Source organism: Rhagoletis zephyria, unplaced genomic scaffold, assembly GCF_001687245.7.
Source record: "Rhagoletis zephyria isolate East Lansing unplaced genomic scaffold, Rhagoletis_zephyria_1.1 Rzeph_scaffold_08363, whole genome shotgun sequence".
In the NCBI taxonomy this organism is placed as follows: domain Eukaryota; kingdom Metazoa; phylum Arthropoda; class Insecta; order Diptera; family Tephritidae; genus Rhagoletis; species Rhagoletis zephyria.
The window spans coordinates 1-15,590 of NW_016165443.1; the positions used below are offsets into that span (position 1 = coordinate 1).

Here is a 15,590-nt window from a genome sequence, read left to right on the forward strand (position 1 = left end):
ACTCATATGAAACACTGAAACATTTGATACGGCATTTGAGTCGTGTGAGTAAGAAATGTGATGTGAATTTGATGGAACCAAAGAATCTGGCAATCATATTCGGTCCATCGATTATACGCACACCAAACGATACGCTCGAGATAGCGGTGAAAGACATGAAGCATCAGTGTCGCATTGTAGAGCTGCTCGTGACGCAGGTGAGCATATATTAAAGAGAGAGCGGGTATATAAACAATATGTATGTCGGCTTTAATTTCTCTTTTACTATATTTTTCTATAAGCATATGCTATTTCGCCAAAGCCAAACGACGCCTTGTACATACAAATGNAATGCAAAAGCAGCAGCTGCAGCAGCGGCGTCGCAAAGCCGTGCCCACTATTTATGATTTTGGGCTAACATTGCGTGTACAATTTCAGTCACTGGATTCCACCAAATCTGCTACGACAGCGATGACCACAAGTAGCAGTTCAACAAATGCTACTACAGCGTCGTCAAGCAGCAGCAGCGTCATTACCTCCACTCAAAAGACGAAAAAGGAGCGTAGCTTCCTTATCAATCACGGCAGTGGCGGTTTTGTGCGTTTGCACCATAGAAAAGCCAGTCTGGATGAGAAGGACTCAGGCAGCTGTAGTGGTTCGGGTAGTGGCAGCGGAGGCAGCATGAGCAAGGAACAACAACGCAGCAGTGTCGATATATCCGTGCTGCTGACAGATGATGAGTCGAGCAACAGTCGAAGCGACACGGGTAAGTGATACAATTTTCGTTTATAATTAAAACTTTGCTGGATGGGAGCGAAATATTTTATATATATGTACATATCGCACATTTGCTGAACGAGTGTCATAATCCTAAAAATCAAAAACTCGAGAAAAACGGCTTTAAAGTTTTGAATTTACATATCGTTTTCTTAATTCACAAAGGTCCTAACCAACACTTTTTTCGAAACTGAGCTTTTCACAGATTGCAGTAGAATACATTAAAATACACCTTCATTGGAAAGTCTTAGTACCAAAAATCAAGGAGATGGCATACATTTTTAAAATGTCATATCGGTATGCACGATTTGGTTTTTATAATGTTTTTTGCTTCTCCTGTAAAATAGAAAATTTGCTGGTTAGGGCCTTTGTGAATTAAGGTAACGATACACTCCCATAGTAAAAATTAATACATATGTATATACAGTGCCGAACAAAAGTATTGGAACAGTGAATTTTTCGCCGTATATGCAAAGTTTTTAATTCTAATTTATTTTCGATAATTTTTTATAAAAATATTGTTCATCTACACCAGAAAACATAATAATAAAATCTCTAAACTTTGTGCAGAAGCTCAGGAAAATTCATTAAATTTGCACACTAATTTGCAACTTTTTATTCAGATTTTTTAGAAAAATACTCAGTATCGCAGTTTTATAGCCCATTCAAATTTAGTATAACAAAGTGCAAGTTTGAAGTCGCCAGAAAATCGTATTGATTTTTGGTAATTTTTTTAGCGGAAGGTGTTGCTCATTTTCTCCATACAAAAAATAATTCTAATTTCTAAAAAATCTGAATAAAAAGTTGCAAATTAGTGGGCAAATTTAATGAATTTTCTTGAGTTTTGACAGAGTTTAGAGACTTTGTTATTACGTTTTCTGGTGTAAAATGAACTATTTTTTTATAAAAAATTATCGAAAATAAATTAGAATAAAAAACTTTGCATATACGGCGAAAAATTCAATGTGCCAATACTTTTGTTCGTCACTGTATGTACACAGAAGAACAGGTAGCGGTCAATTCTGCATACCTAACTCCATTTAATTTATTTATTTTTTTGGTTTTATGACACTCTTGCAGCAAATGTGCGATATGTATATGTGTAAAAAAATACAAAATTCATACTTCCAGGGTCCATGTCTCTCACGACCATCACAGACACGCTGGATTCAAAATTGCGCAATCTGCGCAGCGGCTCTGAGTCGAACGATGAAAATGGTTCGCCAGAGTTTCGCAAAAATCGACGGCACACCCTTGGTCAACCGCTGCATCTGCATTCAGAAAACATTCCCTACGCCGACGAATCACCTGAGCGTCATTTTCATTCCTGCCCTTTGGATGCACCCAACGTGTTAATGCTCAGCCGTTCTTGCACCGCCACCAACACATTGGCCTCGGCGAAAGCGCATGAGACCAAAGAGCAGCGGGTGGCAGCGGTATTGTCAGCATACAAAAGCAACAAACTGCAACATTCGGCCACTGTGCCCATCAATCCTGGTTCGACCACAACCATCGTGGGTAGCGGCAGCATACCATCCACTGCGGCATCAACACCCACCGCTATTTTGACGGTAAAAACGACGAGCACACAAGGCGGCATTGGCGTCGGTGGCAGCACAAATGTTAGCAGCGGTGGTAGTGGGGGAAACTTAGCGCGCAATTCCTATTTGGGACGTGGCACACGATTTTCCAAGCAAGTCTACGAGCAACAGTGTTGCTCGGACGATGATTCCGAAGGTTCGACAACAAGTGACCCAAAGGATTCGCTCATCATAGCATCACCGCCGTTTTTTCTAGATCGTTACAATAAGAAACGACGCGATCATCGGCTTTTCCGCTCCGCTTCTTTCAATTGCCGCAATTATTCGTCGTCGTCGGGCAGACACAGCAGCAGTGGCGGGCCGCATCACAACACTGGCGGCTCAGCATCAGCGTTGACAAAAGATGAAAAGACTGATATGAATTTAACGAAGAAGCGACAAATACAAAACAAACAGAATCGTTCCATAAAGCGGCGGCACACCGTGGGAGGACCGCACGACTATGTCGGACCCAATGGTTGTCCGCCTGCAAATAGTAACAATTGCAATCATCATCACACATGTAAGGTGACCGCAAGTGCAGGAGGCACAACCACCACAACCACAACTGTGCTCCGACGCATTCCTATACCAAGCGCTAATGGCAACATCAGCAACAACAACAATAATATCAATACAAATCTACCGCCAGACAATGGTAATGGTGGTGGCGGTGGTGGCGGCGGTGGGGTCGGAGGCGCCGGAAGTGGTAATAGTGGAAGTAGTGCCGTCAATGCCGGTGGGGCTACAGTGGCTATGACGAGTAATGCGGGAGGCGACCATGTATTAGAAGTTGGCATACGTATAAAGAATATCAACAGAAGTCGATATTAGGAGCGCTAACTAAACAAGCTAAAGCTTGTGAACTGTTGTGTGCAAAAATGTGTAAAGTGCAAGCGCAATGTAGCAAACGGAAAGAGCAAACTGCAAGAAAAGAGATATAAGAAAAAACACCAATTAGTTATTAAGTTGAAAACATAAAAGTCAGCAGCGTTCAGTTATATGTGTGTGTAAAAAATAATAAAAAATTAGAATTAGCAAAAAATTTACGTAAGAAAGCAAAAACAACAAACCAAAACAGCAATGAAAATGAAAAGCCGAGGATATTCATGCTGTGAGGCACGTACATTGGAATTGCACAAAAAGTACTGCATGCAACCTGAACACATAATTTAATTTTGAAACTGCCAGCGCTGTAAGGACAAGCATTTTTAAGAGTTTTAAAGGTAAACGAAGTAGAATTTTGTAGAATTTCATTTCCATATGCATATTTTGAAAAGTATATTTCAATACTTGTATGCCTACGTACTTGAAAATTTATAAACAAAGAAATTCTTTATTGGAAATATGGCTCATTTGCTGGACGAAAGTCAGACCCCAAAAATAAAGAAACCCTTGTTTTTAACCAAGGAATGCATCTTTTATGTTATATAAGAAAGTCATGACTATATTTCTGAAATATGTTGGACCCATGAGAAATAATTAGTCTTTTCCACTTTGATTAGCAACTAAAGCTACAAAAAAATTACTCTCCGGCCAAAGTAAAGAACTAAATTGAGGCTTGATTTAGCTGTATTTGTTTTTTTAGATTTTGAGTTTCAGACTAAAAACTTAAAGGTCGGGTTTTGAAGATCTTGCCGTTCGTCCAGCAAACGACTTTAATATTTACTAAAATTTCGTAGGTGGATAGATTATAGATACGGATTATTTACCTACGCCCAAGAAAACTTTAAATTTTTTCTTTGTTGCCTTCTTGATGCTCTTCTGGCTGAAATGCTGCAGAAATTGCGCATTGATGGACGAGCAACAGATTGTCAAAATTTTGTTCATCACACGGCTAATGGATGCAGAGTAGCTCAAATTTTCGAGTAGAACGAATAGAAATGTATCATGTTGCAAATTTGCTTCAGCGCTGGAGTATTGTCGCCTTTATTATGAGCCCGCTCCTTCATAAAAAGTTAACACTACCGCATTATCGAAGTTCAAACACACCCTAGTTTACTTTAAAAGTCCAGCTTTGAACAAAAGTCGGTGGGTTATTCATTAAAAACATAGTCGAATTTAAAATCATCTACAACATTATTAAATCAATTCAAATTTCTAATGAAATAGTGTTTTGATTAAATTCGAAGATTTAAAAGTTATTTATTTTCCTTGTAAGAGAATTAAAATGCTGGATAGGATTTTTCTGTGCTAAAGTAAATCTGTGTATTGACTCTCGGGACTTTTGATTCGAAGGAAATTTGGTGTTATTTTCAAAAACAACTTTCCCTTACAACAGTTCCCTTCATATCGCAGCATGAATGTCCTCCATGGAAAAAAATGAAAATTATCTAAATTATTTAACTAAACATATTAAATGTAAATGCACTTAAAAAGATTCAACACCTCCCAACGCCTACACGTAAAACCAAGCAAATTTAATGGTAAATATACAAAAACATGTGCACACAAAAGAGATATTTATAAATATAAGCATAAGAAAAAGAAATCATAGTGACGATATAGCATAAAAGCCAACAAAAATACCTTTGGATTGAAATTGGAATGTGTTGCAAAGCAGTTCACTCAACAAAAGGTGTTGTTTTCTCACAGAGGTCAAATCTCTAATTCTTTTTTGAGATAGGGAACTTAATGGAGGGGAATCAGGCGCCTACAAGTACATATGTTATATTCCAAGTGTTAGCACTGAATTTGGGAATACATTTGTGATTTGAAAATTTCAATTAAATATTAGTATAGCGCAGGCTATGCTTCAGGCATACGTATACTTAAAAGTCGCTCATAAATGAGCTACTAGTCTCTTAACCATGAACGAAAGACACAAGATCACGCGGGAAGGAAAGAACGAAAAAAGTTATTTTCTAGCTGCCGAAATCTCGACGCCATCCTTGTTGTAAGAAGTAAACAACGAAGAGAACGGAGAAAACCGCGAAATTGTTGAACGCATGAATAATCATTTTTATTATGCAAATTTTTCTGTAAATCATGGCGTTGTGTTAAATTATTCTTTATCTTTTGTGTACACACGTTGTCACAAGCGAAAATGAAGAAAATTGCAGTAAAATGCCACTACCAAATTGTAAACAACGAAGAAATGTAAACAAACGGCTAATGTCAAAATCGTTCAACTTTTTTCCTAAATGCGATTCTAACGGGCTACTCTCCTGCCAGCGTGATCTTGTCTTTTTGGTTCATGTCTCTTAACGAATATTTTCAGCCGTCAAACCGCGCCCATAGGACTTAAGTTAAAAACCTTTCACGTGCGCAGACTCATGGCGTTTTCATTTCTACAAACAAGTTTGCCTTTTCATTGAAATTAGATGGCAATATTTTTCGATAGAAAAGAAAACACCACAAATAAGCATCGTTTGACCATTTCAGCTACAAGTGCTGGCATAAGTCTATACCTGTTCGTCGTAAAATTTGCTCTTCTTATTAAAATACATTAGGGGAATTCGCTCTTATGTGTATTCTTTTTATGTTGTGTAAATGTAACTGCATGATCGTGTGATTTGTTGTTGCTAGCGGTACATCAAATACACATGCAAAAACAATTACACGCTCGTCCAGTTACACTTGCGCAGGATACAGCGAATACACAGAAGCTCGAGCTCCACTATTGTTGTTGTCGCTAATTGCGTGCTTTTTTATGAGAAGCTGTTTTTCATGGCAGAAATACACTCGGAGGTTTGCCATTGCCTGCCGATGGGCGACCGCTGGTAAGAAAAAACCTTTTTTCTACACCATAAAAAATAAAAACAACGAGGACCCCAGAGACTATACTTCAATACTAAGGCCGCCGAGTAAGTTTAAACCACAGTCAGGTTTAACTGACTCCAACTCAACAAAAACTTTCTCACATTCCAATTTCGACACAAATGGGCGCATAATTGTGCTAACTAGTTATACGAAAAGTACTTGCATATATGTATATTTTTTGACATGATGTTTTCTTTCAAATCCAAAAATAAGTGTTGTACATACGTATGGCTGGCGAGTAGTAAAGTTCAAAAGATAATAGCAAAGCGAATAAAGCGCGATTTTTTTGTTTGTTTGTTTGTTTGTTATTAAATTAGCAATTTTTTGCTATTTTTGGTGTTATTAAATTAAGTATTGAATAATTTTAAACAATTAAATTGACTTGCGTTGTTGTGTTGTTTAAAAAATTTACATTTAAAGAAATTTAATTTTTACATTTGGTTTCAGACTTCTCGTTTGTACATTGTGAGTTTGCGGCTTAGAGAAAAAGAATTGATAAAATGTAAAAGAATAAGCCAATGTAATTCCATATAGATACGAAGTGACATTCTTAGGAATCGTCACCATTTCTTTAATGATGCAAAAGTAAAAACGAGCTTGAGTAAGGGCTTTAAAATTAGCGTAATTCGGAATCCATTTAAAAATTGTTGGTATTTATTATAAAAATAGAGATTATGATTTAAAAACGCGAATCATGTGCATGCAACTAAAATTAATAAATTGTATTATACATTTAAAAAGTCTCGGAGATTAGTTATGTGTATTCGCTGAGCTTGGTATTTGGTATGTATGTATGTGTTATGTTGCTATAAATATTTTAATTTAAAACAGATTATTTAATTGTTTTTTATTATTATATTATAAATATATTATTATTTACGAAGTACCCCTCTCGTATGTACGTATGTATGTATGTATGTATGTTTGTGTACATATATGTATGTAACATAATAATAATTAATTATCATTATTGATTCGATGATAATAATGCTTGTATTAAACTATTTACAATTTAATTATAAATATTATTTTGATGATTGATTTGAATTACATTATACGCGATTAGGTTTACTTGCTGTTATTTGATTACGAATAAAAACTTAAGTTGTATTTCCATGCAAGCAAAAATTCATGTTTGGTCACAGCAACAAAGAAAGGTAGGAAAATATACATATATTATTATTTTCTAAGTATTATCTTCGTTTTGCTTATGGCTAACGCATTCGCGATAGGAACAACGTTAGATACTAGCGTTGAGGCAGCTAAGGGATTGAAGAAGAACGTATTTGAATTACATATGTATGTATATTAAAGAGAGTAATGCATGTGAATTTAGTTTACAATATTTTGTGTTCCCCCCTTTTGGAAAGTTGACATAGATACATATATATATTGAAGAAGCGTCGCAAGCGCTAAGTGTAAAGTAACACAGTAGAAATTGTATGTAGCACCATATACACACAAAAATGCGTATATATATACAAACCAATATATGTATTTACCTACCTATTTACCTATAAATGTATGGATTTATTTTGTGTAATTACGTATACATATAAAATAAAATGAAGTAATTAAAAAAATTAAAAAAAAAATAACAAGTACATAAACATGAATAAAAGAAAAAAAAAACTATAAAAAGTTTGATTATGATAATATGCAAAACAGCTGTCATTACGAAAGAAAAAAAAAGAAAACATATGTGAAGAAAAACAAAAGGTGAGAAAGGTCTTGAGTGCACACTCAAATATACACAAACATACACGCATCAATATTATCAAAAGTAATAAAAAAGAAATTACAAATTTAGAAACGAAAAAAATAATAGTGGTTTTATTTTGTGAAAAAATTGGCGAATAACGACACTACTTCGAGAAATTGACTTAAAAGTAATACCAACGGAAAACGCTTCAGTTACAATTATTACTTTTGTTGTGGTTATGTAGTCTTCTAGGTGCGGTAACTGTAGACGAAGCTCCAAAACGTTCGTTTTCTTTTGGTTACAGTCAGCGATTCTGTAGTTAAAGTAAGTAATTATCGTTATTATCCACATGCACATTTTCTTTATTAATTCGGGCATATGAGATAAAATGCAAGCTAAAATAATTTTTTTTCCGTGTAATTAAAATAAAAAGTATTTTAAATCAGCATAAAAAACTGAAATTTATTTTTAAAAGCATCAGAATATATAATTTTCTTTAAATCTGCACGAAAAATCCTCTAAAACCCCGGCACGATCATTTTGTCGCAAGCGCTCGCAGGGTTCAGCGAAAAAAACACGGTTACACATTTTAAGATTTCCACCAGGCGCGCAGAACCGCCCAGCAGGCGGCTGCCGCAACAAATGTTGCGCGCGCAACATGTTGCGATCATGTTGCAAGTGCCGAGTTGCTAGCGGCATGTTGCTGGCACTACATTACCAGCCATGGTTGCTGGTGGTGCTGCCAGATCTGCAGTAAAAGTTGAAATTTAAATTTTGTGAATTTAAAGCACAAAAATGCGGTAGAATCAGGTTCAATTTGAGTAATATACAGCCGGGCTCCCATTTTCATTTACTTTTGCGTTTTGCGTTTTCGTAAAAATCGTACATTTTTATTTTTGGGTGCCCTTGAATTCGCAACTTTTTGTTATCGATAAGTTCCATTTTCCACATCGTTTCCAGCATTCTTAAAAGCCATCCCTTGAAGGTATGCAACAATTATCGCACATGTATCGTCCGCACCAAATCGTAAATTTCGTTGCTTCGATAAATTTTCGTTGCCCAAAATGGAGGTGTGTATAATAAATAGTGAATTAAACAAATAAAATCAACATAAAAAGTTAATTTTAGGACGCCAAAAATATCGCAAGATATAATGGGCATAATCAAAAATAAATTTAAACTAAGCTAGCTTGGTATTTATGTTAATTTTGCCATTTACTTTTCATTCCACCGTCTCATCGGCAACCGATTTGAAACCACAAAAATTTTCCGATTTGCGAAAATTGGAGCACGTAATTTTGCGATTTGAAAACTAAAACGCTAAATTTTTGCGAATTCGGAAACGGGAGCCCGGCTGATAGTCTTTTGTGGGGCTTCAATGTAATAAAAGTCCTATAACCTCAATTTTTATAATTTTGCAGGGTTATTTCCTCAAATTTACGCAGTTTCAACTACAGGTTAATAACACTGCTTTATCGACTCTAGTACAGGTGGCATCGCAACAGCTGTGCTACTTGGAACAGCTGTTCCATGTCAACAAAAGCAAAATAAACAAAATGCTGCGACGATCAGATTTATGCTTGAAATACAATACCGGCGAATGGCAAACTTCGCCGAATTGGGCGATGCTGTCGGTCACCGTTCGCCCAACTATTTCGCCTACTTAAACAGAATTAGAGCGGTAGCGAAAACAGCTGATCCCATTTGGTCGCCTTTATAATTTGGGTGACCATATTTAGAAAAAACTAAACCATATTTAGAAATGAGGAAATGATAACAAATATAAATGTAAAACAAAGAAAGATTATTATAAATAATTTGTTTCAAGCCAGATTTAACGAATCCACAACTATATTTTTCAAACAACAAAAAAAAATCGTGTTTAGGTTGTTTTCTTTTTAAACTTTGAAAGCAAAAAACAAATACGGCCACCTTTGGCACGCACAGCTGTCATCGCCCAGCAGAGCGATAGAAATAAATCTATCGCCATGAAACGCCGCCAAGCGAACTTCGCATTTCGCTTTGGCTGTGTTCAATTTCATATGCTTGCGGGTGTTCTAATTTTGACAGCGCGAATTTCGCTGTGGTGAGTTCGCCGTTCGCCGGCATTGTATTTCAGCTATTATCTTTTATTTTCATAATTTTTCAACGTCTGGAAGTGTTTGGATGGAGCTAAATTTATTTAAAAGAAAATACATTTCATAACGCTGAAGCCGTAATTGAAAACGGATGCGAGTGAAATTCCACGAGTCGTGACATGCTACAGTAGAGTTGGCCGTAGCCTGCCCAATGGCTCAACTTAGCTTATTCACAGCAGCGCTTCAGCTTGGATTCCGGATGCGTCAAATCATGCGCCTTACATCGAGTATGGTCTTACCCTTTGCGGCATTTTGCTGAGTGCCGAAATTGTGATGCACTGAAAGAGGCGGAGTTGTCTGAAATCTCTGAAAAGATAATAAACAAAATGTTGGCAAATATGTTGCTTGACTTCCAAGAGGATTAGAAGGATCCCTCACTCCATAATCAATTTAATTAATTTTTTAATTCTTTATTTCATTTTCTTTTCTTACTTGCCTACTATTAGTTATTTATGCGAAAGTAACAAAAAATTCAGCATTTGAAGTTAATGGATTTTCACAGCTTCGCATTTGGGGCAGTGCCGCTTATCTTATAAACCATTTCGTGGGCTTTATCATAGTGCGGATTGCAGCCGGCGCGAACGCGTTTTAGCCATGCTTTGATTTTTGGATATTTTATGCGCACATCATAATCAGCCAAACCTAGTAAGAGAAACAATGTGGGTATATACAAATTTATTAAAAAAATAATCTTAATAACGATTTCGTTCTTTTTACTTTTTAATTAATTTTTCTTTTTAAAATTTAATTTTCTACTAATTTCTAGGTTTTAATGTTTAAAAAAATATATATATACTCTTTAAATTAATTTATTTCTTTAGAAACTTGTATGCAATTTTTCCTTGTTTTAAATTTGCTTTTAAGATTTTTTTTTTTTTTAAAGAAAAATATTTTTTTTTTATTCAATTAAATTTTTAAACTTTTATTTTATTTTTCTTCTTTTTTTTTCAATTTAATTTTCTCTTAATTTTTAGATTCTGTTATTTTATAAGGAAATTATTATTTTTCTTCTTTTTTAATTAAATTTTTTTATTTTGTTTTAAAAAGAAAAATACTTTTTTTAATTTGATTCAATAGTTAGGAACTTATTTTTTTATATTCTTAAGTCGCACGTTTCATAATATAGAGATGTAACTCAAAATTTACGTTTTTGAAGATTTCATTATGCAATTAATAAGTTTGATAAGTAGAATATGTTCAGTCTAACAGATAACTTCCCAAATATGGTGAAGATATGTTTCTTTTTATCTGTCTTTTTGCATACCAACTGTATGAATTCATAAAACTTTGATTGCGTTTCCCACAAAATTGATATGTATTTTGAAATATGTACTTCGTTATATTATTCAACGTGCGATATCTTATTTTTATGTTATTTATTTAATTTAATTTATTTTTTTAAAAAGAAATTTAATTTTTAGTTTCATTTAATTTTAAGAAACTGATCAAATTATTATTTTTTAATTTAATTACCTTCTAATTTTCTTTCTTAATTTCATTTAGTTTTAACGAACTTTTTTTTTTTTTTTCATTTTCAATTGTTATTTCTTTTTTATTTAATTTTCTTTTGATTTTTTCATTTTATGGTTAAAAAAAAAATTTCAAAATCGTTTAATTTTATATTTTTTTTTCTTTTTTATATAATTTCATGTTTTTTTTTTATCGACTTGGTGTTCTTTTAATATCGTTTAATTTTGGAAAACATATTTCTAAAAGACAAACAGAGTAAAGCTAAGACCTTCTCGTTACCAGATCTTTCAATTAGTCTTTCGAAGGACACAAAAGAGCTTTCAAGAAAGAGCTTACGGAAGACTTTTGTAATGCAAGAGACTGGGGTGAGTTGAAAGACTTATGCCAACTTCAACTGCCAGCTTCAACTTGTCACCTACTTACGTGTCTGTTCGATTTCGCAAGCCGCAAAAATATCGGCCACTGTCAATCGTTGTCCGGTTAGGAAGTCGGTTTTTGCCAGCCACACATTCTCGATGATATCCAAATTGCCTTCCATTTGATTTTTGAGTTTTTCAATTTTCTCAGTCGTCGGACGATTTCCGGTGAGCAAAGGATCTAACCAAATTGTGCGGAAATAAAGGGCGCAAGAGATGCGTAGCGTGTTGTGCTGCCATTCGAGAAATTCATCCACCCGCGCTTGCTCCAAGAAATATTTCGGATAGAGATATTCGGGAATTTTACCTTTTGCGCTGAGGTACCTTTAAATGGGATATAACTAAAAAATGTTTCATACCTTTGAGTTGATTTTTATCTTACCTTAATACGGCAATACTTTCAGCCAATTTGAAACCATCATCATTAATGCAGGGCACCCGCTGGAAACGATTGATATTTTGCTTGAACTCTTCAGTTAAGTGTTCACCTGCGACGAAAGAAAATATTTATTATGAAGTATCGGTTAAGAAAAATAAAGCATAACTTGGGAATCTTTGCTAACCCTAAGGCTTGTCCACCGGTCCATCATTATTTCTGTCGACAAATCTGCCGACTACGGTTTCGACGGTTTAAAAAATAAAAATTTAAAACAACGATTATTCTTGATAAAAAAATAAAAATCAATAAATTTTACAAAAAAAAAAATTACGATTATTCCTTACCGAAAAAATTAAAATAAAAAAATTACTTTTTTTCAATGATCAAAAAATAAAAATCTTAGTATTTGACGCTTATTTTTGGTCCCTGATACGTGCACAACGTACTTAAAAAACTTCTTGGGAGATTTTTATATTTAGATCTCTACAAAATCGTAATTTTTTGATTTTTATTTTTTTTTATCATTTTCAACCATTATGATGGGGACTCCGTTTTTATGACCGATTTAAGTCTTTTATGATCAAAAAAGTTAAATCTGACAATAACGGTTATATGACCGAAAAAATAAAAATCATAAAATAACGTTTAAATGTGATCAGAGAAAAATAAATCCAATTGGCACTGTTAAATTCTGATGTTTATTATAAAGATGATGACCGTTAAAGTCCCTGGATTTTACTGTTTTTTTTTTCATCGAACAAACCGATTTCTTCATTTCATATAAATCTTGACCTCTCAGAAAAATTTTGAGTTTTTCCAAGTTTTCAAGGGGGTTTCCAGTTTAAAATTATATCCTATGTTATTTGGGGAGGAACCGTATATCATATTTGATTCAAATAAATGAATGTTTGTCGCTTAAGCGTTTTCTATGTGTTTGGCCGAGCTTCTTCAATTCGTGTTCTGCTTCTTGTAGCAACGTAAGTATTTTCACTGTATGAAAACTATGTAAAATGAAACCGGTTTAACCGTCTTTTTCCAATTTCAATTTTTCAAATAACTTGAAAACCGGTTTTGGAAAAAAGGCAAATAATCGAATCCCCCATGGGCCAACGAACCATCGCTGATAAGCTGTGAATATCAGCAGCAGCAGATAGCTGCAATCTTAATCAAGATAAACCCGTGCATACATTTATATGCATTTTTATCTATGTACGTACATATGTATGTGTCTACTAACGGCAACCAGTTTCCCCATCAGCTTACCTTTTCGCAGCGCTACTGGACAATCTTCGAACTGAGCACCGCTTATTTTTAGTATGATGTGCAGTGCACGCGATGGCTGCGACATCAAATCATAATAGAATCGTAGTGACATGATCACCTTTGAACGCCGGCAAAATGACACTAAAATACCAAGATTTCTTATTAAGCTTCCACCAAACAAAGAGCACAAGAGCACAAGTAAAGAGAACGCTTGCAACGTGCGTGTGTTCGCAAATCTTAAGTGTTCGCTATTAGTTATCGTTCACACTATTTAAATAATTGGTATAGTTCGCCTTTAGTGTATTTACATCAATGTTTTTTCTCTCTTTACATGGAAAAACACCTTTATATGCTTCCGCACTTGTTGGCGTTCCGCGTTCAACTACTGGGCGCTGCAAAATGTTTAATTTGTCAGCCAATGAATTATTTGTACGTAAGCTAGCCGCTCTCTTAATCCCTTTGGTGCTCATTTTTTTGGCATACGAAAGTTAGTAATTACTTATTTATTTGTTGTTTATAAGGTTTTTTTTTTAAGAGAGTAAGAGCGCGCTGTCTTTTAGTTCTTGGTGCAAAGTTCACTTAAATAGTTAGCTTGTATTACTGCACTGCCTAATTAAATAAATCTATGCAAAAATACGTTTCACCGATAATTTTTTTTTTAACAGTAAGATCTGTATAGCAGTAATTACCTAAAGCAATCAGAAAATTTATTATTTTAATTAATGCCATACGTTAACACAACATACATATGTATATATATCACGTCACTACGACGCAACGTAACCGGAAGCACCCAGATTAATATGTGGCCAAGGACTGTCACTTCAGCACCTTTCCTCAAATACCGGGAGATTAACTGGGGTTTAAATCTAAAGTACAATCTATTAGTTTCAACGCATGACTAAAAAAATTTAAAGTTGCTACTTTATCCACCTCAAGAAAGTCGTAGTCTACAACAAATATTTAATTTTTAGGGACATTTGCAAAAAACTAAAGATTTGGTTTGTATTTCTGTCTTATAGATAACGATTTTTTTTAAATCAATATTGTCCAACATTTGACCGAGATTGATAAACATAAGTGGCTTTTAAGATATGAACATTAGGGTGGTCCAAAAATGCATGTAAAAACGTAAAGTCGGAATTTATATGCTCTCAGCCCCTGGGATTGTTCTATACCGAAAAAATATACCTTATTTTTTTATTTTGAAATCAAAATATATTTAGAGGTCACTCAAAGCGCCTAAAATTTTCCATGTATTTTATATGGGGGAAAAAAAACTTTTCGTAGAAATAGTATAGAATAGTAAAAATCAATATTTTTCTACCAGAAAACTCTGTTTATCTGCAGGAGATTCCCAATAATAATAACCAATTGTTTATTTAACCATTTTTTCATCACAACTATAATTTAGAGGTCCGCCAAAAACCCACAAAATCCCGAAAAATGCAATGGGCGACCAATAAAAAATCGTTAGCATTAAAAAATGGTTAAATAAAGAATTGGGTATTATTATTGAGTCTTCTGAAGAGAATCAGAAGTTTTCCGATCGAAAAATATTGATTTTCAAGAATTCTGTACTATTTCTACAAAAAATTTTATTTTTCCCCATATAAAAATACATGGAAAACTTTGAGTGCTTTGGTTTCAAAATAAAAGTAGGGTTATATTTTATTCGATATAGAACAATCATAGAGGGTGAGAGCATTACAATTCCGACCTTACTGTTTTTGGACCACCCTAATGTACATACATACTTATGTACATATATACACTATCTGGCCGTGTAGAATGAATAAATGGAGAAGTGGCCACTGGATGACGCGCGAAATTAACATTACACATTAAAAAACAAAAACGTTTTTTTTACGAAGAACATTTTTCATTTGAATACGAGTTTAAATGCCTCGATTTCAGACTCGACTTCAGTGCGGATGGCGTCCGGCGAATACCGTAATAGTCATGAACAGGGAACAGATTTTATGGGAATTTCCTTTTTTTCTGCTAAAGAGAGAGTATGTTCGATTAAGAGTGTCCACGATTTATCTTTCCCTGATTCCATTATTTCATTCCATTTTAGGGTTTCAGGTCCTAAAAATCCGTTCCCGGGTCATGAATATTCAT

At 34.4% G+C, this 15,590-nt stretch overlaps 2 protein-coding genes across 2 annotated transcripts; one reads left to right on the forward strand and one right to left on the reverse strand.

Annotated features, from left to right (window-relative positions):
- Positions 1-5: 5 nt before the first annotated feature.
- On the forward strand, positions 6-3,874 carry LOC108374993 (uncharacterized protein DDB_G0271670-like; the record flags this gene model as incomplete). The annotated part of the gene is made up of 3 exons (XM_017631057.1): positions 6-210; positions 302-745; positions 1,888-3,874. Coding segments are annotated over 3 exons (1,932 nt in total), but the record flags the coding sequence as incomplete, so codon positions are not given.
- Positions 3,875-10,327: 6,453 nt separating this feature from the next.
- LOC108374995 (glutathione S-transferase theta-1-like) lies at positions 10,328-14,622 on the reverse strand. The gene is made up of 5 exons (XM_017631059.1): positions 13,775-14,622; positions 13,467-13,607; positions 12,207-12,312; positions 11,832-12,148; positions 10,328-10,580 (listed from the first exon to the last, which is right to left on the reverse strand). The coding sequence occupies exons 2-5, from the start codon at positions 13,576-13,578 to the stop codon at positions 10,435-10,437; spliced, it is 681 nt and encodes a 226-aa protein (XP_017486548.1). The 5' UTR covers positions 13,579-13,607; positions 13,775-14,622; the 3' UTR covers positions 10,328-10,434.
- Positions 14,623-15,590: the final 968 nt, after the last annotated feature.

What these genes read in the sequence shown, in the direction of transcription:
- LOC108374995 (XM_017631059.1), bottom strand. Translation starts at nt 13,578, where the DNA reads ATGTCACTACGATTCTATTATGATTTGATGTCGCAGCCATCGCGTGCA. An exon ending in GAAAGTATTGCCGTATTAAG is followed by an intron (nt 12,149 to 12,206) that starts GTAAGATAAAAA and finishes TCCCATTTAAAG; the next exon opens with GTACCTCAGCGCAAAAGGTA. An exon ending in TTGCGAAATCGAACAGACAC is followed by an intron (nt 10,581 to 11,831) that starts GTAAGTAGGTGA and finishes TTCTCTTACTAG; the next exon opens with GTTTGGCTGATTATGATGTG.